Source organism: Heterocephalus glaber, unplaced genomic scaffold, assembly GCF_053883595.1.
Source record: "Heterocephalus glaber isolate CG9 unplaced genomic scaffold, H.glaber_assembly_v1.0 deba00001594, whole genome shotgun sequence".
NCBI classification, from domain to species: domain Eukaryota; kingdom Metazoa; phylum Chordata; class Mammalia; order Rodentia; family Bathyergidae; genus Heterocephalus; species Heterocephalus glaber.
In genome coordinates, this window is record NW_028258369.1 from 11,447,724 (window position 1) to 11,474,828 (window position 27,105).

Here is a 27,105-nt window from a genome sequence, read left to right on the forward strand (position 1 = left end):
ATCCCCTGTTAGCCAGGGAATTTAAAGTCTGAACCAAATGATCTTGTGCCACTGTTAGAGATGGGAGACAGATAAAAAGATTATCCACATATTATACAGTAGCCCCACTCATTAACGTTAGATCACTTAAGTCCTTGGCTAAAGCCTGTCCAAAAGTATGGGGACTATCCCTGGATCCTTGGGGAAGACAGTTCAGGTAAGGTGCTTGCTCTAACCCAACTTGTCAGCCCACTCAAAGACAAACTGGAATTGGAACTCTGGTGCTACTGGAATGTAAAAGAAAGCATCTTTGAGGTCTAGGACTGTAAACCATTGGGTATTTAAAAAAATCTGGCCCAGCAGAGTATAGGGGCTAGGGACAGCTGGATGTATAGGAATAACCACCTCATTTATAGCACAGAGATCTTGCATGGCGATCATGATCTCCTTGATAGCTAAAACTAGGATATTATAAAATGACTGACAAGGCACTGAAAGCCCACAGTGAAGGAACTTACATTTAAGTTGGTAGCTCGGGGCTTCAGGCCAAAGAAAATACTGTTTAAATTGTGGGAATGCATGAGCATCTTCTAGCTTAATCACTACTGGGGTGAAGGTAATAGCCTTCCCAGGCATGTCAATGGCCCCCACCCCAGGGTTTAATAGGAAGGTCAGTAAGGATAGTCATTATCAACATTGCTGAGACAGGCATCCATTACTCTGGGACTGTTAGGTGAGCCAAAAATAATTTGAGTCCCCATCTTTCATAGTAAGTCTCACCCAGTAAAGGGACAGGACATTCAGCCATTACCAAAAAAGTGTGGGTGAGGAGAACATTATTCTATAAGCAACATAAAGGAAGAATAAAGCATTTGGTCACTGGAGTCCCATTGATACCCATAACCCCACAAGAGTTAGAATCCAGTTATTCAGGATAAGAGGTAAGAGCAAAATAAAAGGCCCCACTGTTGAGGAAGCTATGGTTTTACCTGCAACATTCAAAGTTCCCAGAGGCCGCATTCCTCTGGTGGTGATGATTGGGCTGGAGGCCTACTGGAACCTTAAGGCTCCTCATTCCATAAACAACGACTGGGGCACTGGACTGGGGATCCTTAGATCCTCGGGACAGACAGTAAGCCTTTCAGTGTCCAATTTTGCCACATTTGGGGCAAGGTGACTTAAGAGGTTGACCTGCATTAGAGCAGTCTCTCTTCCAGTGACCCTTTTGCCAACAGGCATGACCTTTATCAGTTAGTTTACCATCCTTGGAAAAGAGCCAGCAGGTAAAATTCATTGCCCCCATAGTGCAGTGAAAAGGTCTGCATGCTGTTGTTGTCTTCTTGTTCTCATTCAATCTTAGATTTCTGTTTCCTTCTTTGTTCTTTCTCTATATCAGTTACAAAAACAAAACAAAACAAAATGAATCTGAGCAGCATTTAGTAGGTTATCAATGGGAGTTCCAGGTCCCAAAGATAGTTTTTGTAATTTCCTCCTAATATCTGGAGTTGACTAGGTAAGAAATCCATCTTTAAGGAGAACTCTGCCCTCCTAGTAGGGTAAATCACAGTATGTTTTTGCATAAACTCCTTAAGTTGTTCAAGAAATACTATTGAGTTTTCATTTGGGCCCTAATCAGTGTTAGCTAGCTTAGTGTGGTTTACTGGTTTGACTTTACTGGCTTTTGCATTTCCACATATCATCAGGGTCATTATAATCCCAGTTAGCCTGAAGTCCTATAGGATATTCCTTATCCAAAATATGTAATACATTATCATAACATATGGCTCCTGCAGTTACTCAGGACTTTCCTATCTGTAAGAGCATGCCACAAAATAATGTTGACATCCTTCCAATATAGTTCATAAATATGAACAACATCTCAGAAAGCTTCTGTATATTTCTCAGGATCATCTGAAAAGCTATACAAATCCTGTTTGATTTGCTTAAGATCCTGAATATAGAAATGTTGTTGACCTCTAACTTGAGCTTTGCCCAATAGCTCCCAAAGAGAGCATATATATGTATCTGTGGGGCTGTAGTATTTGCTGGGGACACTGAGTAAGGAGGAGCAGAGCCCTTTTTGTCTGAATTCTGAGCATTATTTCTGTGGTTAGGAGGTAGCTCAAGAAACAGAAAATCACCCAAACTAGGAGGTTCCATTTTATTTAGAAGTGCCATCACACCTGGATCTAATTTGCATTGGTTACATAAGTCAGGCAAATGTCCTAGTTACTTCCTTGTTGTTGGAACAAAATACCCAACACCTACAATTTAAGGAAGGAGAGGTTTACTTTAGCTCAGTTTTACAATCCATGGTCTGTTAGCTCCAAGGCAGGACAGCATGGCAGAAGAACATAGTGGAGGAGAAGCTGTTCATATCATTCTGGTGGAGAAGCAGAGTGAGTAAAGGAAGGGGTGAGTAAAGGGAGAGGGAGATTTGCCCTTCCAGGCCACACCTCCAGTGACCTCTCTCCTTGAACCAGGCCCCACCTCCCAACATCACATTTAGCTATAAACTCATTAGTGGACTATCATGCCCCTATAATCCAATCACTTCCTAAAAGCCCCCCCCCCATAAGTTCATGAGGCTTTAGGGAAGACCTCTAGATATAAAGCATAGCAGCAAAGAAAGTTTGTACATAAGATGCCTCTTGGCATTTTCCTGCCTTTTTGCAAAAGAGATCTAACTGGAATATATCTGAGACCTCTGCAGTAGGTTCTGATCTCCTGCTCGTTGTAACTGCACAAGGCTGAGAAAAAAACTAAAAGATAGAACTAAAAAGACAGAGAAACTGCGGATCCAGGATGGCCAACACTGCTTAATCAGCAAAGTCACTGGTCAGTCCAAGCCACTGATTTTTATTGATAACCAGCTGGGATAAAGGCAAGCTACATTTGAGGATGGAACTTCCTGCAAGGACATGCACTCAGTGCAGTTTCTATGGAAACTAATGCAGGAAAAGCTTGCAAAGGAAAAAGACAGAGCACTTTCGAATTAGGAGCAAAATAGACAAAATATATGGTTATAATCAAATCCTTGTCCTTCTAGTCAAGACAGTTTTAGTTGCGGGAACGGAATTTGGATGCAATTACTGTGACTTCCGCACGTAGGTTTTGGCCAGACTTGCTTCTCGCAATAAGCCAATTGCAGGGTTAACTCTTTACAGCCTACACTGCTCACAGCCTGCTTTGGGCATAATCAATATTGCAGCCCCCTACAGGAGTATAGTATTATAATCAATGCCTCAATTCATTGGCCAGTTCGCTTGATCTCCCAGCTTGTACTGAGACCATTCCGTATTCCAAAAGAAAATAAGTCTTTTTTTTCTTAAGTGCCTAGGGATCAAACCTATCCCAGTTCCATAAGGTGCATCCCAGAGGTAAATCAAAGGGAACCAACTAGGAATTACCCATCTGCAAGGAAAAAGAGCACACAGGCCCAGAAAAGGTATTCCCCTTCTAAGGAAAAATAAACTGGTAGTAACAGGGAAAAGCATCCCTTTTTCTCCACCTGTGGCCTAGGGATAGATAGGTCATAAGGTATCTTGCCCAAGTTCCAGATCTGGGTGGTCAGTCACTTTCTACTTCTGACCTCTGTGTTGTTTTTGTAACTAACCAACAACTCAGCATGCCTCTCAAGAAATAGTGCACTGTTTGTCCTGTCAAATATCTATAGGGATGGGAGCCTGACACTCATTTTCCAATGCATAAGCTGATGTAAACATTCTAATATATACCAAAAAACTATAGCAGTCTTTGAATCTATTGGTATGTAAACCTAGACTTAATTAATACTCTATCCAGAAGCAAAAGCACTCAAAGCAAGGTTATTGTGGTAAAGTTAGTGAGCTATTAACAGTATGCCTTTTTCTGATGAAAAGCAATGTTAACACCTCAAAGTGCCAGAAGAGATAACAAAAATTCAAAAGCCTAGTAATAAATGCTGGTACAATACCAAATAAGCCTAGTGGAAAGAAAACAGGAGACAAGTTTCATGAGCACAACAGCCTGAAATTCCATACCGACTACACAAATGCTTTACCAAGGCATAAAGTCTCAAATACATTGGAACAATTTCAAGCCCATGGACTATTGCAACATATCATAAATACAAAAAAAAATGAAGGCTCATTGTCTTAACTTGAAACAGAGAGTGGGAGTGTGAGAGATCTAATCTACCATTCAGGGAATCAATGAACTGAGTCATGGCACCAAAAAGATGTCACTGGAAAGCTGCTGATATAGCAAGGAACCGGCCCCTCGCTTTCTTGGTCCTCTGTTCTTTGTGCCCTTGATCAAAGAATTCAAGACACATAGGTGGCCATGCAGAAGTCTAGGTAGAATTTATTGTAAAGTAGATATATAGAGAGTTATGCCTTCAAGCAATAGGGCAGGCAGTGCTATAAAGGCATCTGTACCCAGTGTGTGTGGAGGTAACTTTTTATGCACACAAGAGTTATTTCTGGGGTTCAGGGAACTAGGGTAATTATGCTTATCATCATTTTACTCAGAAGTTACTTTGAAGTTGAAAAATGTCTTCCTGTCCTTTTTAGATGGTCAGTATTTCCTCAGGGGCTCTAATCATTTAAGAAACTTACAAAAGAAATTTATGAATGTTAAGTTTTTAATTTAAACCAGATCCCAGCCCAAGGCAGGAGTGTCTTTAAAGAACATTTCCTTTCCTTTCCTGATTTCATTGGGCTATGGCATCCAGGAATATTATATGCCTTGTTCTAGAAATGGAGACCCTGTGTCTTTGGGTCTGACACCTAATACATTACTATAAATGTGTTATACATTGAGGCCTTTGTTTCTTAACTATAACTGGTAAAGCATGCTATTGTGGACCCCATGTTTGTCTCTCAGCTAATGTCTAACTGCCTGCCTAACACTTGGGAGTTTATTCATGTGCATGGTGTGAGGTATCGATTTAATTTTATCTTCTTCCAAATGTTTCCCCGTGGTCCCACCATTTATGAAAAAGTCCCATTTTACCCAGTGGTTTGAGATGCTACCTTTGTAATATACAATATTATGACAGGTAAGTTGAGCTAATTTTGGCTGTTAGATGCTAACATTGAAGGAAGCTGGATGAAAGAGTAATAGAGCTCTCTGTATTGTTTTTGAAGTGTTTCTGTAAGCCCCAAATTAATTCAAGTTAAAAAGTTAAATACTGATTCTCACTCATGGTCCTCAGAAATTTGGATTTAATTGATCTTAGAGATAGATAGGTAGGGTTTTTAAAATCCATTCTGATGATTCTAATGTGCAATCAAAGTTGATACTCACTGCCTTAAACTTATTTCTTCAATGGAGGGAAACTGGGAGATAGATGCTCCAAACTAGCAGAAGATTCTGAAAGTCATGTATGATGTGCTCACAAGTGTATAAAAATACATATAGAAAGAATAGGAAAGAAATGAATGAAAATGTTCACAATAGTTGCTCATGATTGACCTGCCTGCTGACATGATGAATATTTTACTTATTAATTTTTCTCTTTTTTTTTTACTTTGTAGCATTTTCTCTATTTTCTATGGTCAGATAAAAATTGTACTTAAAAAAAGAAATTTTTTTAAATTTGAAGCTTCCCATTTGGGAACAGAAGGCTCAGTGTAGCCCGTCTGCCCATATTCTGGGGATATATTAAAACACTGGCCTCAAAGAACAGCTAAAAGTCTTCAGTTGAGAATTTGTAGCAGTTTTGCTATATAGAGTAGAGGAACATGCTCTGTCAAGCTCAGTATTCCCCTGTAAGCTGGAGGATTGAGCCCTATTTGAGAAATAGATTTTCTGGAAGCATCAGGATGGGAGCAGAAGACCAGCACCCTCCAGGCAGCCCCTCTGACTCCCAGTGCCGACCCATTCAGAGACATGTTAGGAAGAAAAAGCAGGACATAGAAAAGGGAGCAGAATGTGAATCCAGTGTCTGGCTAGGGTTGTATCCTTAAGTAACTGTGTATCCATGTTGGAGAGCAGGTGGGGTTTTTTGCCTTCACACTCTCAGGTAAAATGAGGAAATAAATGAGATCTCTCTAAAATTAGGAAGTGAATTAGCTCAGCACGTCTCAAACATTCCTTATGCATATCACTCACTGAGCATCTGTTGAAATACAGATTGTCAAGTAGCACAGCTGGGTCATGACCTGAAAGTCTGCATTTCCAGGGAGCTCTTGGCTGAGGCCAATGCTGCTGGTCCCTGGACTCTACTTGGAAGATTGAGAATCTGGACTGTAGATGAATGCAGTGGTTCTCAACCCTGGGTGCATGTTGGAATCAGAGAGGGAGTTTCAGAGACACCAATGCCTGCCTTCCACCCTCTGAGATTGGTCTAGGGTGTAGCCTGGGCTTTGGAGATTTTATAAACTGCCAAGTAGGATAATTCTAATGTGCAGCCAAGTTTGAGAACTACTGGGCTAGAATTGGATAACTCAGGATCTTTTTAGCGTGTTGGTTCTTAAGATTGGCTGTAGGTTAGAAGCATTTGGAGTACTTTGAAAATGTACTGATGTGTCAGAGTGGCCTTCTAGGGTGCTAGAAACACTATGTTTTGATCCAGGTGGGGATTGCACAAGTCTATACTGGTACCTGTGTAAGAATTCATCAAGCTGTGAACATAAGATGAGTTCACTTTGCTGTATGTAGGCCACACCTTCGGAAGAAAACATGAATGATACTGATGTCTGTGTCTAGGGCTGAAGCCTGCTGGTTGGGAGGCAAGCCCAGGCATTGATGTGCTGGGGAAGAGGGGGGCACTGTTTTGTGGTACTGGAGATTGAACCCAGGGCCTTTGCACTGAACTACATTCCCAGCTCTTTTTTGTTTATTTTTGAGACAGGATCTTTCTAAGTCACTAAGTTGTCCAGGAGACACAAACTTGTGGTCCTCCTGTCTCAGGCTCCCAGAGTGCTGGGATTGCAGGTGTATATCACCATGCCTGCTGGCTGGGCTGGGCGCTTCTAAGACACTGCTGCCGTGCCACTGCCTTGTGTGCCTCCACAGTGTGGATGATGGCTCCCACTAGCATGAATGACAGGAGGAATCTGAGACAACCTGTTCATGGCTGAGCCCAGTGGATGGAGGCCAGTGTTGGGGGGTCTAGCTTATGCGGGTTCCAGATAACCTGAAGAGTATTTAATTTACACTTTACAAAGAACCTTTGCCCTGACTTGGCGAGATGGGTTACTATGGTATACAGTTTGGAGAATGGAGGCTCAGAGATGCAGGTGAATTGTGCAGAGGAGTAACAAGGCTTCTCAATGCATCGTCTTTTGGCCTGTATGACACCCCTGAAGCTCAGGAGCTACAGGGAGGCCCATGGCCAAGTATGGACCAGAGTGAACTAAACCAGCATTTCTCTTTATGATTGTGACTTGCCTGAGGCCCCTCCACCTAATATTCCTCACTCCCCTTGCCCAAGAGAAGCTCCAAGAACATGTTCTCTTTAGTATTTAAAGATTTCATCTAATACTGGGTCCATTAGAGGCTTCTCTGGGTGATAATTTGTTGTCCCTTCTAGTTGCTTCTCCTCCTAACATGTCCCAAGACTGTTAGGTACATAAAAGATGAGTTCTTCTCAACCTCTGATGCCCAGGAAAATCACCTGCGCATTTAGAAAATACACATCCCTGAGACTCCTATACCCCATCCTAAGACCCCGGTTGAACTAGATACTGAGGAGTAGTCCACAAAAATCTATTTGCTTGTCAATCTATATTTTTAAAAGTTCTCATGCATAGCTAAGGTTGGGAATCACTGAGCTAAAGCAACATTGAGGAATAGCTGATTTACCGGCTGATGACCATCCTTTGGCCCTAACTTGATTAATGTTTTCATTCAACCAACATTTCTTGGTCACTTACCATGTGCCAGTTACCACTATGCTAGGCAATAGTATATGAGGTTTGTTGAGACAGATTCTAGTATATGGAAACCAGTGGGGTCATGGCGAATCTGATAGCTTCCTCCCCCGTGAGTCCAAGGGAATGTAACAAGATTCCCTCCATTGACTGATAAATGATAAAGCATAGCGCCTCAGAGCAGCAGTAAACTAGTGAACCAGAACTGGGGATTCCAAAAGAATGTTAATTCCTCTCCCTGAAAGTAGGTGGTAGAAGTGGGCAGGGGCTAGTGGCAGGGGCACAGAGGGTGTGAAATGGCAGAGACCCAGAATGACAGGTCTGATGTAACCTCTGATGTTGACTCAGTGGTGTCAAATGGTTGCCAAAGGAAAGAGATTCACTCCTGTGTAACTCTTGTGTGCCTTACATACATCTCTCTGTTTTTTTTTCCTTCAGTGATCTGCAAGATTCCATTGACTGTCACACTGATCATCCACATAGCCTACCATTTTCTTCTTCTAGCAAGCCTATCCCAGTTGCGCCTCAGGCCACCATCTTTTCCCAGATCTCCAGAGCCTTTTCTTTGGCTGAACCCCTTGATCAGACCCCCGTGAGCCAGAACACTCCCTCTCTGACACTGAGGGGTCACCTTCCTTCTCCCCAGCCTTCAGCTCCCATACTTTCCAGCCCTGCCATTGATATACCTGCTCAATCTCGAACTGTCTCTTCCCTGCTACCCCAAACTGATCTTTCTCACACCTCGCCACCTGTGAGGCCCTCACTACCTTCTGTCACCATGTCTGCCCCTGTGAATGACGTCATCATCAGCACAACCCCTGGAGCGACAGGTAAATAAGAGGAGTCAAACTGCTTCTACAGTAGTTGGGGTTTTTAACTACCTCAAAAAAATGTCAAGATATGTGATAAGACCACATTGAGTCTGTCTTTTTCTGAAGGGGGAGAAACATTTGGAAGACCTAAGCATAGGTTCTCATAGCCAGCGTGACGTGGGACAAGCAGTTTGGCTTTTTTGACCCAGCCTGTAATATGTAAAGGTGGAAATAATTTCTCTTACTGCCCTGGCTTGAAAAATGATGGTGTATGTGAGAATACTATGGAAACTGCCAAAGGCTCCCAGGTGCAAAAAAAGCTTAATGGTACAGAAATAAAGGGAAGAGAGAAAGAAGAGAATTCTGGATACCCTCTGGAGTTTCAACTCAGTGAATAAAAAGCAGTTCTTCCTCTAGAATTTGGAGGGTGGAAGGCAAAGCCAAGTTTGAGGTGACATTAAAGTGATGCTCAGTTTGTGGTCCCTACCTCCTCTGCCACCATGCCAACATCTGCAGGGGATGTGGAGTTTCATCCAAATGACTTGTTATTTCTTCCAGTTTGCACTAATCTCTCTTAAATAATTTTTAATAAATATGGCATTTTTATAGGCAGAATTATAGAACCATTAGGACTTGAGTCAGGGGAAGGTTCAATGGTTAATAAAGAATAAAGAAAAATTGAAATGTGTTAGTTTAGACCTACTACGATGCCCATCTTTCCAAAACTATTCCAGTAGACCCTTAGAATCAACATAATAGGCCTCACAAAGAAATATCAAGGGGGCCTCCTGCTTCCGTGCTGCTACTCCTAGCACAACAGAAGCAAAGCAACAAAATGTGTAAAAGATGCACACTGGAGCATTACCAGGGAGCTATAAAGTTGATAAAACAGAAAGATTCCCTAGGAGAGGAATGGTTCGGTAAGATGTGCCGCCTCAGCACAATGACTATTATACAGCCATGTAAGTCATTAGAACAGCTACACAGATACTTAGGGGCATTTTTCAAGTGTTAATGTGAAGTGCAAACAACCACAGAGCAAGTAGTTTGCAAGCAGTGTTTATAACAGTGTAAAAACACATGGGTAAGGGTTAGAATGGAATATACAAAATAAGAAATACAGTGTTAGTAGTGAAATTCAGAGACTTTTCTTGTTCAAAACAGGTTTATGTCATTGTTTTCCAATTTAAGACACTATAAAATCAGACACAGCTGACAGTCTAGTTGTTGATTTCATTTTTTTTTTAAAAAAGACCTAGTGACCCACATAAAATCCTGTACACATTATACCAATGAAATACAAGTATACTTGTACTTATATGGATGTATACTAAATATACTAACGTGCTTTTCCTTTTTTTAGTTAGGTTTACTGAAGTATAATTTCCATTAATTAAAATGCATCCAGTTCTACAGATAAATGAAATTTTTTACAGTACTGTGCAGTTGGATAAGCACCCACGGTCTTGTAACCATCCTCACATCCAAGAATATAACTTCCCACTATCCCCAAAATACCCTTGTGTCCCTTTGAAATACACACCTACCCTCCCTGGCCCCTGGCCCCCACTGATCAGTTCTATTTCCCTAGTTTTACCTTGTCTAGAATGTTAAATAATGAGAATAGTATAGTACTCCGATGTAGACTTTGGAGTTTGGCTTCTTTCACTTAGCGTAATGTGTTGGAAAATTGGAGATCCATCCATGCTATTGAATGTATTACAGTTAATTCTTCTTAATCACTAAATTATATTCCACTGTATGGATGTACCAAAGTCCATTCATTTTCCAGTTGATAGACATTTCAGTTCTTGCTAGTTTGGAACTAATATGAAAAAGGCTAAGTTTCCTTAAGACTTATGTTTTCTTTTCTGTGGGACAAATACCTAGGAGTGTGTTGGCCAGATCATGGGGTCTGTGTGCGTTTATCTTTATTAGTGATTTTTTTTCCATCATGTGTTCATGAAATGATTTGGCTCTTTGATACAGAAGTTGTCAACACCAGCAATGTTTCTGATCTTGAGAGCCAAGTGTCTCAGATGGAGCAGGCTCTGTCCTTAGGCAGCTTGGAGCCTAACCTCGCTGGTGAAATGATAAACCAAGTCAGCAGACTTCTTCATAACCCACCTGCCTTGCTGGCCCCTCTGGCTCAAAGGTATGACTTAGCAAACTTAAGAGGTGCTGAAAGGGGACCTTTAGTGCTAAGGATGCTGCTTGTGTGATTAGTTAGAGCCAAGCGTTTTTCTTCCAAGGACTGATTTCATAATGACTTCTCAAGTTGCTACCCTCTATTCTGCTTGAATGGGGAAGAACAAGTGAGAAAAAAAGAAGAAAGAAAAAAAAAAACGAGAGTGCTAAATTTAAAGTGCCACCTATCTTTACAGGTTGCTAAAAGTAGTTGATGACATTGGCTTACAGCTGAATTTTTCAAGCAAGACCATAAGTCTAACCTCCCCTTCTTTGGCTCTGGCCGTGATCAGAGTGAATGCCAGTGATTTCAGTACAACTACTTTTGCGGCCCAAGACCCTGCAAATCTTCAGGTACAATCTGATTTCTTATGGGGAAAGAAAAAAACCATTGTCTTGTGTATGATTATAGCCCCTGTTGTACTTCCAGATTGAGGCAATTACTGCTGATCAGCAGGGTGATATTTAAAATATTTAACATCCAGAACAGTGGCTGAGGCACCACAGAATCGATGGTAAAACACTTGCCTAGCACTTTGGATGCCGGCATCCAGTCTCTAGCAGCATGCAAAAGAAAAACAAAATGACACTGGTCTTTGGCTGGAGTGGGATGTCAGAGATTCTCACTGTGCCCTGTTAACCCTTTTGCACCTGGATTTTGGAAGCTTTGGGAGTTTTTTTAGGGGGCCAGGGTGATCTTCAGGGGAGATGCTAGACAGTTGGGAGGGCTAGGCAAGGCGATCGATCAGCTACTTACCAACCCATTTCAGTATTTTGACAAGTGTTATAACTACATTGTTGTATTTAGTGGTGCTGAAAATCAATCCTGCTTTTAGTGTTTTCTCTCCACCTACAAAAGGGAATGAGGGCTAGAAAACCCAAGTAAAACCATGTTTTGCTTTTTAATTTTCATAGTCTCTCCTTTACAAGTGTAGAGCATGGGGCTCTATGCAGACTTTATCCTCGCTGATGCTCACTAGCTTGGTATGTCTGCTGCTGGGGTCTCCTGGGATCTGTCATTCTTACTATTTTTGACTGTTACTTTTTGACTATTTCTGTGTATCCCTAAGATGATTCCTTGCCTCCTTGGAAGCCTCATCTCCTTATTTCCCATCCTCTCTTTAGTAGCAAACAGAGAGACAGAAGCTGAAGCCCTTTTACACGGAAGTACCGCAGACCCTCCATCTTAGTTGTGTTTTCCATTTCCTCATTATACCAGCTCCAGACAGTTTTATTTCTCACTTGATTTTTCAGGTTTCTCTGGAAACTCAGGCTCCTGAAAATAGTATTGGTGTTATTACTCTGCCTTCATCACTGATGAGTAATTTGCCAGCTAATGATGTGGCGCTAGCTTCCAGGATTCAGTTCAATTTTTTTGAAACACCAGCCCTATTTCAGGTAAAGTTGCTGCTCATTGCTTTTGGTTGGGGTTTGTTTAGAGGTGAGGGGATTTGATTCCTTTTAATGCTCACATATTCTTAAGATTGCCACAAATCAAATGAATTGATGAAACTGCAACTATTTTATTCATAGCCTAATGATGCTGGCAATAATAACTAACAATAACTGACACATATTATTTACCATTTGCTAAGCACTGTCCTAAGCACTTATAAATGTTGACGCTGATCCTCTCAATAATCCTGTGAGGGAAGGAAGAACTGTTGTTACCCCATTTTACAAATGAGGCTCAGAGAGTTTAAGTAACTTGCTAGGGACTCACAGTTTAAGTGGCTTAATGTTATGTTTCCTTTAAAGACTCATGAGATCCTGTTGTGTCAATCTGTGCAATTTAACTCAGTATTTAGAGCATTATAGTAGAATAAGTTCTGCTTTAATTGTGGACCCTTGGGAAAGCCACTTTACTCCCTGACCCTCAATTTCTGACCCATGTGGTAAAATAGTGTGGACCAAATAGTCCTTAGTTCTCCTTCTAGGTTTAAAACTCTCTAATGATATTTCATTTGCCCTTCTCATCTTGCTGATTCTTTGGTATGCTAGGATCCTTCCCTGGAGAACATCTCTCTGGTCAGCTATGTCATATCATCAAGTGTTGCAAACCTGACCGTCAAGAATTTAACAAGAAACGTGACAGTCACGTTGAGGCACATCGAACTGAGCCAGGTGAGCAGAGGCCAGTCTGGTCTGCTCACTGACCAGAAATGCCTTGTGCAAACTGTGCCCATGAAACAGGGCTTGGGAAGGGCAGATCTAGCAGACAGAACCGTGAACTCATGGAAGTAATGTGTAAGACTAGAATCATCTAGTCACTTGTAGGTTTTTAACATGCCTAATAATTGACCACTTGGTTTCCAAGAAGGATTGGTGCAAAAGCAAGTTGTTATCAACTGCTGGGTTTCACTGTGTGTGAGTCTGTAGCTGCAGCTCTGATTCTCACCTCCAAAGAGAGACCATCTCTCAGCTCTGTTCACATTGAGCTTCAGCTATAACCTTGCTTCTCACAGTGTGCTCTGCAAACCCAAAACGTCAGTGTCACCTAGAAGATGGCTATAAATTCAGCCTCTCAGGCCATGTCCCAGATTCACTGAGCCACAATGTGCCTTTTAACAAGGCTCCAAAGTGATGCCTATGCACAACTGATACATTTAAGGAGCATTGACCTCTATGGGGCTCACTTACTTTTAGGGACTACATAAAATATAACTCCCAAAATCAAGCATAAGATTCTGAAATTTAAAATACTTTAGTTTTTTCTAATGGCCTTTCAGTTTTTCAGGTCAGTGAATTAATTAATTGTGACTTGTCTTTCTCCTGCAGGATGATTTAACAGTGAGATGTGTATTTTGGGACTTGGGCAGAAATGGTAGGTTCAGCCAAAACCTTTCTGAGACCTTGAGTGGGTGAGTGGGAGAAGCAGGGAGTCATTGGTGCTGTGGCCTTGCTGATGGGATATTATTCTCAATGCCAACAGGTGGCAAAGGAGGCTGGTCATCCGATGGCTGCTCTGTCAAACACAGGAGACTGAATGAAACCATCTGTACTTGCAGCCACCTTACAAGCTTCGGCATCCTCTTGGTAACATGCCCGTACTCCATGCCCTTGGATTCTGGGTCTGAGGGGTAGCTGGGCATCATATCAGAATGCCTAATCTAATGGATAACTTGAACAGATGATCAAAAGAGTATAATATTTCGGCAAAGTTATACACCAATGAAATTCCTCTTCTGATAAGTGAATGCACCTGAAGGAAAATATTTGAATATGGAATACAAGTTGTGTTAGCTTTCATGACTCTAGGACAAATTACCTGACTCCCACAACTTAAAGGCGGGAACATCATGGCAGAAGAACATGTGGAAGAAAGCTGCTCACTTCGTGGCATCTGGGAAGCAGAGCTGGGAACAGCATCAGAGAGGAAAGGGATGAGGGACTTGGTATAGTCTCCAAAGTCGTGGCTCTGTGACCCACCCAGTCACACCCCAAAGTGTCCTTCACTGCTCTCCTAGTCATTTCTTAATCCAGTCCAGTTGGCAGATTAATGGTCAAGTGTTGCTTCACATCGTATTTTCACATTTAAGTTTTTCTCTTTTAAATGGCTAAGCAGACTGAGGAGTTCAAATTAGAATGAATGATGAAAATTGTTCAGTTTATAATGTATTTTAAAACTTTTACAGAAATTTTCACATCAACGATCTTATTTAATCTTCCCAGTAATCCTGCAGAATGGGACAGTGTTATTGTCATTGTATTGAAATTAGAAGTCAGACTCACAATTGCCCAGTCACAGAAGTCAGAGATATAAGAGCCAGAAGCCAAATGCCAGTCTGTAAGCTCATACTCCAGTGCTTTTCCAGTACACTAAAAAGCAGTGATCAAGTACTCGGGTTTGGAGTCAGACAGACCTGAATTTGAACCCTGATTCTCCCACTTCGTAGGTGTGTGAACGTAGACAAATTACATAACCTCTCTGGTCTCACTTTCCATATCTTTGTCTGATGATAATTGTGCCAGCCTCCTTTAGGCTGGTTGAACAGACTGTGTGTGAATGGGTACTTAGAACATTCAATAAACATAAATCATGACTTCTGCTTTTTAAAAAATATTTTATCATTGAAATAAATATTTTATTTTCCAGGACTTATCTCGGACATCCTTACCACCTGGTCAAATGATGGCTCTGACATTTATCACATATATTGGTTGTGGGCTTTCAGCAATTTTTCTATCAGTTACTCTTGTCACCTACATAGCCTTTGAGTGAGTATCCATAACTGGAAATTTGGATTATAGAACCCGTTGCTCACCTCCATCTCTAGAATTTAAGTGCTTTCCTTCACCTGCCCTGCCCTGTACACCCACCTAGCAGAGCACCTAGGTAGGAAACTTTATGCAGCTTCCTGGCTTCTGTGCTTGCTATTCTGTGAGCTCAGTGAATGCAAGAGATGTATTTTGATCATGTCTGTACTCCAGAGTGATGCCTGGTACCTAGTTCACATTCAGCATGAAATAAATGAAAGATACAGATCCCTAAATCCAAGAGCTTATGGTCTGAAATAGACCATAGCACCATGTAGAGTGGAACTATTAATAAATATAAATTATATTGAGAAAACACAAAAGGTTAAATATATTAAATGGTACAGGGATGAAGAAGGGTGTAAAATTTCACTGCACAAAATGCTCAGCGAATGTTACTTTGTATATCACAAAGCAAGAATGACATTCCAAATAAGAGCATCTCCTTCTAGGCTTATCAGAGGGGTTCCCCTGGTCATTTTTTATGGGGAATTCTGACACACTGTATTAAAAAAGGAAAGAAATAGGCATTTTTATTATATTAACTAAATGGGACAATGTGTAGATTCTGGGGTTACAGTTTGAACACTGATCAGGAAATGTACAAATTTATTTTCAGTGCCAGACTAAGATACAACTATTACTATAGATATCTAGTGGACCTTTGGAAATATAGTTAGTGAGACTAAATTACCATAAGGCTAACCATAACTCAGAATGTTTCACTACATCTAACTTTGTATACATTAACATGTACGTGTCATCAATCAGCTGTATTTTCCTATGCTATTACATTTAGCTATAATTTAAACTCTTCTTTCCATAATCTTATTAATTAATAATATAATATGGGAATCTGCCATATTTTGAATTTCTGAGTATAGCAGCTTATTATACAAAAAGCAGCAGCAATGCTTCCAGAAGCAGTTTAAGAGAAGTAGGGTGGGGGCTCAGTTTGCTACAAACTATTTAAAAGTATGGGTCAATAGTCAATATGCAAAAGATCCCACAGAAATATAAATACATATTTTTCCATATGGTTATCATAGATGAGCCTGTTTAGAGTTCTCCTTAGTTGTTGGTTTTAATGTCCTCCCAATACAATATCCACTTAAAAGAGAGGAATTTTATGTATATAGACATTTACCAAAGAATAAAAATAAACTACCTAGAACTCAGAGACAGACTGACAAATATGCTTATGGAAGGGTTGGCTGAAAGTAATGGTAGTTATTTTCTTGCCCTTTCCTTTTAGAAAGATCCGGAGGGATTACCCTTCCAAAATCCTCATCCAGCTGTGTGCTGCCCTCCTCCTGTTGAACCTGGTCTTCCTCCTGGACTCTTGGATTGCCCTGTATAACACACGAGGCCTCTGCATCTCAGTGGCTATATTTCTTCATTATTTTCTCTTGGTCTCATTTACATGGATGGGCTTGGAAGCATTCCATATGTACCTGGCCCTTGTCAAAGTGTTTAATACTTACATCCGAAAATACATCCTTAAATTCTGCGTTATTGGCTGGGGTATGTATATATTTGCTTGCACATTGCCTGGGCTTTTTCTCCAGTGTTTTGATGTTTAATCAGGTAGAGGCATGATGAAGCAAGTCACTCTTTGACAAATTTCTAAAACACCGTTACCCTCTTTACTGGCTGCGCTGCTCACAGTATAATCTTTCTAATCTTTTTCTAGAACACTGTATATCCTCTGGATTTTTTAGGAACATAACACTCTGAGGTTGGGCCATGAATCCTCTTTGTATCTCCAGCAACTGGAATTGGGGCTAGCACAGAAGGTGCCAGAAGGTACCAGAAAGTACTCAATAAATTGTTAGCTTGATGTGGTAAAATGAGGCCAAACTCTCAGTCCCTGAACTCCCAGCTAGCCTCATTCTGATTTGTACCTTCCAGACATAAGAGACATGTATGAGGAAGGAATGCTCAGAAGGGCAGAGTGAGTGTGCATGTAAACTAATGTAACATCGCCACCATGCTGGCATATTTCAAATCATGTGACCTGTTAGTGAGTCACAAAGCCTTAGATTTCCCAAAGATCTTGTAGGCTTCTTCGTTCAGTGTAGGTGCCTCCTCAACTTGACATGATTATCCTGGAATAGATAATCCAACCATTGCTTGAACACTTCCATGATTGGGGAGCTCATTTCCTTACAAGGCAGCCAATGAACATTTTCCAAACTCTACAGTTCTGTTTTTCCATCATGTTCAGTTGGCTCCCTGGTGGCACTTATCAGTAGTCTTGGTTTTGTTCTCTCAGGGAAAAAAATAATAAGCTGATGCCTTTTCTGTGAAGGAATCCTTTAGATAACCCACAAATATAATACCCTATATTTCAATGCATCTTCACACAAATCACCTCATTAAAGATAGGCCAGTGAGGTTAGTAGGTCAGTTATTGGCAACACCAGGGGAAGAAACTAACTCCAAATGATGTGATTTACTCCCAATTCACAAGGCTAGAAAACAGCTGAGTCTGGCCTTCTGATTCGTTCTACATGTCCTTTCCACTGTATTACAGCCAGCACCCCCCACTTCCTCTTCGTCTGGATAAATAAGTAGTCCCTATACAACAGGCTTGCAACCCCTTTGCCACCCTTGTCATGTCACCCTGTCATCATTGTTTGGGAAGAACAATAGAACAGCATCTTTCCTCTCACTTGTCCCAGAAACATAAGGCACTGCTCAGGTATTGAGCATAGATTCCTTTTTTAAAAAGCAATGTTATTAGTACATATTTGGCATACATAGTGCTCACATGCATCATAGGAAATTTGTGCCTGTACATAGTATACCTTAATTCTTCTTTTTTTTTCATTTCCCTCCCTTCCCTTCAACTCTTCTTCCTCTCCTCATTTACAGAACCTTCATATTTTTTCTTCCATTCTCTTTTTTTTTTCTTCCATTCTCTTTTTAAAAATTTTTTCCCTTCCTTCCCCCTCCCTCCTCCTTTATTCCCCTTCCCATTTTGAACATGTTTTTCCTACTTCCCAGTATCTATCCTTTATTTTGCTCCTTGTTCACCCTTAGGGTTTTTCACACAAGAGAAACAATGAGATTTTTAAACTTCTGCGTCTTATTTATTTCATTTAAAATTATGGTCTTGAGGTATATCCATTTACCTACAAATGACTCAAGTTTATCCTTTTTATGGCTGAGTACTACTCCATTGTATATAAGTATCACATTTTCTTTATCTGTTCATGTGATAATGAGAATTTGAGCTGCTTCCAAGATTTAACTATTCTAAAGTGTGCTATTATAAACATCAGTATGCATATATCACTGTGGTATGATGCTTTTAACTCTTTCGGGAAGATGGCTGGAAAGGGAATAGCTGAGTCCAATGGAACCTCAAGTTTTAGTTTTTTGAGGAATCTCCATACTGATTTCCATAGTGGTTGTACCAGTTTACACTCCCACCAACAATGGACAAGGATTCCTTTTCCCTACTTCCTCACCAGCATTTGTTATTGGTTGATTTCTTGGTGATACCCATTCTTTCTGGAGTAAGATGGAATCTCAATGCTGTTTTAATTTGCATTTCCTGAATGACCAGTGTTATTAAACATTTTTTCATATATTTATTTGCTGTTTGTACTTCTTCGTCTGAGAAGTGTCTGTTCATTTCAGATGTCCATGTTTGGATTTGTTGTTCAGGAGGATATTATTTAATTTCCATGTGTTTATGTAGTTTTTATGATTTCTTTTTTCATCGATTTCCAATTTCATTGCACTCTGAGCTGATAATATGCATGGCATAATTTCAATTCCTTTGCATTTACTTATGCATGTTCTGTGAGTTAGTATTTGGTTTATTTTGGAGAAAGTCCCATGTACTGCTGAGAAGAATGTGTATTGTTGTTGGGTAGAACACACTGTAGATACCTACTAAGTCCATTTGTTCACAGGTTGGTTCAACTCTGCTATTTCTTTGTTGATTTTTTGTCTAGTTGATCTGTCTGTTTGTAACAGTGGAGTATTGAGGCCCCACCATTACAATTGTATTAGTGTTTAACCAATTTTTCTTATCCACTAGTATTTGTTTTATGTAGTTGGGTGTATCAGTATTTGGTGAATATATATTTATGATTGTTATCTTTTCCTATTGGATTGTTCCCTTAACAAGTATGTAGTGACCTTTGTTTCTTCTAGTCAGTCTTGAAATCCAGTTTGTCTGCAAGTAGAACAGGTACCCTTGCTTCTTTCCTGGTTTCTGTCGCATAGAGTATTGTTTTTCATCTTTTGACTTTCAGTCTATGATTTTTTTCGAGTTAAATATGTTTCTTGTATGCAGCATATTACTGAATCTCACTTCTTGATCCATTCCACCAGTCTGTTTCTTTTGATTGGTGAATTGAGGCCATTCATAATGATGGTTATGACTGATAGGTATTGACTTGTCCTTGTCATCATATTATTTTCCTGTTAATTCCCTTCCTTTCCTTTCTATTTGATTGCTTGCCTTGCCTGGTGGATTCAGTCTGTTGGGATTCTTGGACTTGCCTTTTTCTTGAATATCCTTCAAAACTTTTGGAGTGCTGGTTTGGTGATCATGAATTTCTTCAGGTGCTCTTTATCATGGAAGTATCTTATTTCTTCATAATTTTTGAAAGATAATTTTTTTGGATACATCAGTCTGGGTTGGAGATTGTTTTCTTTTAGGGATTGAAATACTTCACTCCAAGCTCTCCTTGAAAGCTCTCCTTGACTTAAGGGTTTGTATTGAGAAGTTTGCTGTGATTCTGATGGGTTTTCCTTTATAGGGAATTTGTTTGTTTTCTCTAACAGCTTCTAATATTCTGATCTTGTGTTGAATTTCTGGAATCTTGACTATTATATACCTTGGTGTAGTTTTTTTCTGATCATGGTTAATTAGAGTTCTATATGCCTCTCTTATCTGTGTGTCAACTTCCTTTTCCGTGCTTTGGAAATTGTCTGCTATTACCTCTGTGGACAAGTATTTTTTATCTCCTTTGTGACATCTTTTGATTTTTCTTTGATTCAGATTAATCATATATTATTCTTCTTTGCATCATCTAGTAGCTATTGGATTAAATTTTTGTGGTCCCTTGCTATTTTTAAGAAGTCTTTCATTTAATGATTGCTAACTGCAACCCTGCCTTCTAGATCTGATATTCTCTCTTCACATTGGTTGATTTTGCTGTGCATACTTGCAATAGAAATTTTAATCTCCTGGATATCTGTTTGAATCTGTTCTATGGAATCCAGTTTTTTCCTATGTTGGGCTTTCATGATTTCCATCACCTTCCCAAGCTCCTCCATTTGTTTTTTGTTTTTTTAATCTGTATATACTCTAGATTCACTAACCATGTCCCTCATTGTGGTCATCATCTCTTTAATTATCTGTGTAGTTATTTCTGTTTTGTGTTTTTCTAGAGACTTATTCATCTGCTTTGTTAGTTCTGCTGCTACCATTTCAGAAATTTCAGCTGGGTGGCTTTTGATTTCTTCCACCTCAGTGCCCCCTGGATTTGCCTTTGGTGAGATGGAGGTCTGGGGTTGTATCTTGCTTCTGTGTTTTCTCATTTTCTTTTCTTTTTTTTGTTTGTTTTGTTTATTTGTTTTCTGCATTGATGCTTGTAAATTGTTTGTGGTAGATAGCCTTATTACTAGTATCAAGACCTCTTTAGGAAAGGACTACTTTTCAGAGATGTCTTCTAGGGGTAGCTGGCTCTTGGCCTGTGAGTCTGTCCCAGGATCCTGCCTCTTCTGTTTATTAAGGATGAAAAGTTGCAGCCTGTTCGCCCTAGCACCTAGTTCTTTGGTACTGGACTGTAATATTGTTTATGAACCCTCAACAATCTAGGTATTGGCATAAAAGGAAGATCAATTGATAACAGCAACTATGTCACCTTGTCTAAAGTAATACAATTAATAATAATGGTAGCATCAAACACAGACTGGAAAATAACGAACTGTGATAACTAATAATTTGCCACTTTTAACCATATGTACAAAATTTATAGTTATAAAACAAAATCTAAAACAAATCAGAAAATTAAATACAGTAAATATCCACTCAATAGTGCACTTTTATCCTACGAAAATTAAAAGGGAGAAGAAGAAAAAAATAGAGAAATTTTTTAAAAAGAAGAGGTGGTCGGAGCCGCATCCCCAGTGGTCTCCTCCACTGCCATGGATGCTGCAGCGCACTGACAGCCCATGGAGAGTCGGGGTGGGGAGGGCTCCCAGGCCCTACCAGGCCACCAAGCTGTGGAATGAGGTGACCACATCTTTCTAGCGGGAATTCCCCTAAGAAAACACAGGCAACACTCTTTTTTTTTTTTGGTACCAGGGATCGAACTTGGGACCTTGCACTTGTGAGGCAGGCAGCAGAACCACTGAGCTAAATCCCCGGCCCAACACTCTTAAAAATATGGCAACTGCTTCACAGCAGGAGAAGCCGTGGATTGGCTTTATTTAAGAAATAATAGCAATTTTGGTCCTAAAGTTACAAGGCAACAGACTATTCAATTATTGTAAAAATTTCTTAAAAATCATGTAATTGAAGATATCAAAGGCAGATGGGGGTCGAAAAATGTTGATGACGATAATCAGCTATTCAGATTTCCTGTAACTTCTCCACTTAAAACACTTTCGCAAAGGCATCCAGAACTGAGAAAAAACAGTATTGACAGTTTTTCCAAAGATAAAGAGAATGTTTTTAAATTACAAAACTTGTCTGGTAGAATGCCCAAGAAGCATGGATTACATTTCTCTCAGGACACTACAGAGAAAGTAAATCATGAAATCAGAGATTAAAACTCAGGAGATTATAGAAAAATAAGCCCGGAAGATGTTGACAAAGTTTGGAGATATATTATTCTGATCTACCTGCAAACCATTTTATGTGTGCCATCTCTAGAAGAACTCATAAACCCAAACCAAGTAATTCCTCAATATGTGATATACAACATGGCCAGCACAAGTAGACATGGAGTAGTTATACTACAAGACAAATCAAATGACCTTCCTCACTGGGTGTTATCTGCCATGAAGTGCCTAGCAAATTGGCCAAGAAGTAATGATATGAGTAATCCAACTTATATTGGATTTGAGCGAGATGTATTCAGAACAATTATAGATTATTTTCTTGATCTCCCTGAACTTCTACTTACATATGAATATTATGAATTATTTGTGAACATTTTGGTTGTGTGTGGCTATGTCACAGTTTCAGATAGACCCAGTGGGATACATAAAGTCCAAGATGATCCACAGTCTTCAAAAATCCTTTACTTAACCAGTTTGAATTCCTTCAAATCAACTGAGTGTCTTCTTCTCAGTATGCTTCATAGAGACAAAAACAAAGAATAATCAGATTCTACTGAGACAACAGATTAAGTGATCAAGGATTTCAAGAAAGATGTGCTAAGAAAATGCAGCTAGTTAATTTAAGAAGCAGAAGAGTCAGTGCTGATGATGTAATGGGAGGAAGTTGTCACAATTTGATAGGTTTAAGTAGTTCGCTGTTCTGTCCTCTAACATCAAACCAAGGTGCTCTTCTTTGGAAGGAATTGTAGATATGCCAGGCTATTCAAGTAAAAAGGTGTCCACTGCCTTCCATCGATCCGTTCTGAATACAGAACAACAAAATAGCGAACAATTTTTAGTCAAAGCCAAAACAGGAATCTCTATTGAATCTTCGTTCAGAGGGAAGCCTTCACAAGCTATTCTGTGGTGGTGGTTTTAAGAGAACTTCTTCTTTGACTGTTGAAGACCAAGAATAGTCATGTCTTGGGGACTGCAAGCCCAGACAGCTTTGTAGATCTCAGAGTTTGCTTTTGGGAAGTAGTACAAGATGGAATAGTTATGTATACACCAGTGGCTGAAATTACCATGAAACCAAACCTTGGACAAGGTAGCACAAGTGTACAAAGAGCTATGAAAGGTGAACTCGGAAAGGATAGTATCACAATCAGTAAAAGACTGTGCAAAAGTACTATAGAGCTTTCAGAAAACTCTTAACCTCCAGCATCTGCTATGTTGACTGGGACACAAAGTTTGCTACACCTCATTTGGAGAGAGTTGCGATCAATGCACTACAGTTCTGTTGTTTGTTACTTCCCCCACCAAACCGTAGAAAGCTTCAACTTTTAATGTGCATGCTTTCTCGAATGAGTCAAAATGTTGATATGGCCAAATTTCATGACGCAATGGGTACATGGGCACTGATGATCCACACTTTTTCTCAGTGTGTGCTGGGCTGTGCTGAAGAAGTGGAGCTTGATGAGCTTCTTGCTGCAAGACTGGTCTCCTTCCTCATGGATCATCATCAGGATATCCTTCAAGTGCCCTCGTACTTACAGACTGCTATGGAGAAACAACTTGACTACTTAAAAAGTGGCCGTATGAAAAGTCCAGGAGATGGACTTATTGCTCCTTTGCCAACTTACTCTTACTGTAAACAGATCAGTGCGCAGAAGTTTGATGAACAAAAGGTTTCTACCTCTCGAGCTGCCATTGCAGAACTTTTAGAGAATATCATTAAAAACAAGAGTTTACCTCTAAAGGAGAAAAGAAAACTAAAGCAGTTTCAGAAGGAATATCTCTTGATATATCTGAAGAGATTCCCAACCACAGAGAGTGAAGCAGCACCTTTTGGTGATAAACCTTCCATCAAGCAACCAATGCTGATTTTAAGAAAACCAAAGTTTCATAGACTAAGATACTAATTTAATTAAAGTTTATCTAATACTTGTGGAACTTTGATACATGAAGCCATATCTGAGAATCTAGCTCTAGAAAGGAAGTCTGTTATTAATAAGTTTTCCCTAAATTAACATATTATGTGAAAAGGTGCCAGAATAGTTGTTTTATCATGTGGGACTGCTAAGCAGCTCCTACATCTCAACTGAAAGGACATAAAAGTAGATGATAACAAATATTTTAACCGGAAACTTTTATTTTTAAATACAACTATCTGGAAAAATTATCATGATTGTACTAAAACTTTATTCACTTGAATTTTGAAAACTAAGCTATGATCATCAAGAATAATCTGTAATTCTGTTTCTAAAGAAAACTTAACCTGCTCAGGTGCTTATGGCTATTAGCTGAAGAACTAGTTGTTTAGGGTTACTTTGCTTCTAGGTGAAAGAAAGTGAAGAATATTTGGAAGCTTGTTGAATATCAACCGCTAAATGTTGCATGCTTTTGTATATTCTTTTTCACCTTTTAATCTATTTATACATGTGTGTGTTTTAAATGTTTATAGAAGATTTTTGTTTTGCCTTAAACATTAACTCAACTGCTTTATTCCTTTTTTCCCTATAAATATCTTTTGAAATCTTGTGTTCATAATTTGCTAGAGTGATGGAGATATAAAAGAAGTATATAAGGCCTTCTGAATGTGTTCATTCAGAAATTTAGCAACTGCTGTGTGCCTGGGAATGATGAATAAAAAAATATCTCCTAAGATACTTATTTTTTAATAAAGGGAGATGCTCCTATCTGGTGCTTAAAGTAACAAATATTCACTGAAATCCAGGCATGGAGAGTCCCTCGGCAGAAGACTGGCTTTTGTGACTGCGGAACAGTTATAGAACCCTGGAGCCCAGCTTATCCTGATCAGTCCTGTATTTTAGGGTGTTATGCAGGCATTGGTGCTTTTTTTTTTAACTCTGGAGATGATTCTGATATTCAGCTAGTTTGCAAGTCAGTGCTTTTTACAGCATTTAAGGAAATATCAAGCTGATAGCACATGAACATTTACTTTTCATTGAAAGAAGAGCCAAGTATAAATGCATCACAGCACAAAGTTCCCTGGATTCCTGCATGATTGACTTGGTGCACACGTGAAATAAGTTTGTCTTCTTTTTTTGTATATAAAGTATAAAGAAATATACATGTAATAAGCTCTATACTTAATGACTATCAAAAGGGAGGAGGGAGGGGGAGGAGGAGGAGATTAGAAGCAAGGCTGAAGGGCAGAGGAAGATTACCCAAGCTTCAGGAAACTGGTGGAGAGGACAGGAGGGAAGGAATAAAACAACAAAAACAGGGACAAAACAAAACAAATAACTACAATGTTCACCCTCACAAAGAAACAAAAACAAACAATCAGAGAAAAAAAACCCGAATGAGGGGGTCGGGGATTTATCTCAGTGGTTCTGGCGCCAGCCTTGCAAGCGCAAAGACCCGAGTTCGATCTCCGGTACAAAAAAGAAAAAAAAAAAAAAGAACAAAAACTACAAAAAAAGTTAAAAAAAATGTGAAGAAAAAAAAATTGAGAAGCTTCTCTGTGATTTCAAAGCTGTAGTTATCTTCTGAGGTCTATATATTTGTGGCAGTTTCAAATTCAAGGTGTGATTCTGCTCTTCCTGATAGACAGAGCAGGTGATCAGAGCCCAGATTCATGCTGGATAATCCTAGCAAGCCGGCAGTAGAATTAGGGCATGGTGTTGTTTCTGGGACCCTTAAATCCATGTAAATTCAGGCTGAACCTTATGTCTGGTTGTGAGGTTGGAGCCTGAGTCATTTAGCTTATAACGCTGGGTTTCTCTTGGTAGCTTGCCCACGGTTCCCTGACCATGGACATCTCCCGTCATTGTCCCTCACCCAGTCACTGTGGTAGTTTAACACTGAGAGCCAAGATGAACCCGACTGACTGCTCTGAGTCCCAGGCTCACTGTTGGAGCACACAGCTGTTGGAGCGCACAGCATCCACTGCTCTGTTCCACTGGTCCATTTCTCCCTGGAGGTCTCTGGAGTTGCCTGCTTTCACTTTGTCTCTGTAGATTCGATCTTCCTTTCTCATCCCACAAGCCAAGAACTGGGGAGAAAGTGCAGGTTGCCCCTTTCTTTTTCTGCATTATGCTCTCTCTTCAATTTCCCTGTAGGCTCCAATTTTCCGTCCAGATCCTTCCTAAGTCCCTGGGATCCACCTCTCTCCATCTTTCCTTCCCCAAGTTGTTATTTTGCAGTGTCTGGATTCCAAATCTTGGAGAGGCTGATTTGTTGCTGCTTACTGGACTGCCATCTTCCTGAAAGTCTCTGGGGATTGAACCTAGGGCTTTGGTATATGTGAGGCAGCCTTCTACCACTAAGCTACACCAGCCCACCAGTATTTTATTTTTAGAAAAATATCTCTTAGGAAGTTATCATATACCAATATCATCAGAAAATACAAATACAAAAGAATTAAGTGAAGTATTACATTAGATTGTATGAGGCGCCCCAAGCAATCTGTGAAAAGGAGTTGTCTTTTATTTCTCTGAGCCTTGACACTGGCTGGTGGTGTGAGTTGATGGCGTGGGGCAAGTGGGGGATAGCATGGAGGGGTGAAATGCACTTCTCCCCAGCCAAGAGCCATGTTAAACTGGCTTCTCATGGGGCTTTCTCATTATGTCTCCTCTCAGCGGAAATACTTGTGGGCTCTTGAGAGTGCCAACATAGTGGCAGTTACTACCCAGAAATTAGCCAGGAAAGGTGACTTTATCCATCAGGTTCCAAATAATTAATTGAGGACTTTTGGTTTCATAATGAACCATTTATCAGGAGTTGCTTAAGTAACACTAGCTCCCATAACAGAAGCCTTCAGTCTGACTTCAAGCCTCAGTAGATCATTTCTCATTCACGTGCAGTCCAGTTAGAGGGAGTGGAGGAGTCTCTGCTTTGGCAGTTATTCAAGGATCCAAGTTGATGAAGACTGCCTCAAGCTGAGCTTTCAAGGTTGCGCTGAATTTGGGGCTAAAGAGAGAACAGAGGATCTCATAGTAAGTTTCTATGGGGCAGACCTGGAGTGAAGCAAATTGCTTTAGCCTGTATCCCACTGGCCAGAACTTAGTGATGTGGCCATGCATACCTGGCAGCCAGGGAGGCTAGGAGCCTCCAGCCATGTGCCAAAGAAGGAAACTGACTGGTTTAGTGAAGAGCCAGTCTCTGCCATGCCACAAGAAGAAAATAAAATGATCTCTAGTCTTTCTTCTCACCACCTTTGGTTGTTAGAAGTATGTGTGACCAGTGTTTCC

At 40.1% G+C, this 27,105-nt stretch overlaps 1 protein-coding gene and 1 pseudogene across 6 annotated transcripts in view; both read left to right on the forward strand.

The window, feature by feature from the left end:
- The window catches only part of Adgrg2 (adhesion G protein-coupled receptor G2), a 131,102-nt gene that overhangs the window by 94,680 nt on the left and 9,317 nt on the right, over positions 1 to 27,105 (forward strand). For all 6 annotated transcript variants that reach the window (XM_021245344.2, XM_021245348.2, XM_021245351.2 and 3 more), the window contains 9 exons: positions 8,277 to 8,668; positions 10,640 to 10,805; positions 11,035 to 11,191; positions 12,092 to 12,235; positions 12,839 to 12,961; positions 13,616 to 13,661; positions 13,770 to 13,873; positions 14,934 to 15,055; positions 16,350 to 16,618. In XM_021245344.2, the coding sequence (XP_021101003.1) occupies positions 8,277 to 8,668; positions 10,640 to 10,805; positions 11,035 to 11,191; positions 12,092 to 12,235; positions 12,839 to 12,961; positions 13,616 to 13,661; positions 13,770 to 13,873; positions 14,934 to 15,055; positions 16,350 to 16,618 (1,523 nt within the window). The remainder of the gene's footprint in view (positions 1 to 8,276; positions 8,669 to 10,639; positions 10,806 to 11,034; positions 11,192 to 12,091; positions 12,236 to 12,838; positions 12,962 to 13,615; positions 13,662 to 13,769; positions 13,874 to 14,933; positions 15,056 to 16,349; positions 16,619 to 27,105) is intronic.
- LOC106007837 (DEP domain-containing protein 1A-like) lies at positions 21,296 to 27,103 on the forward strand (annotated as a pseudogene).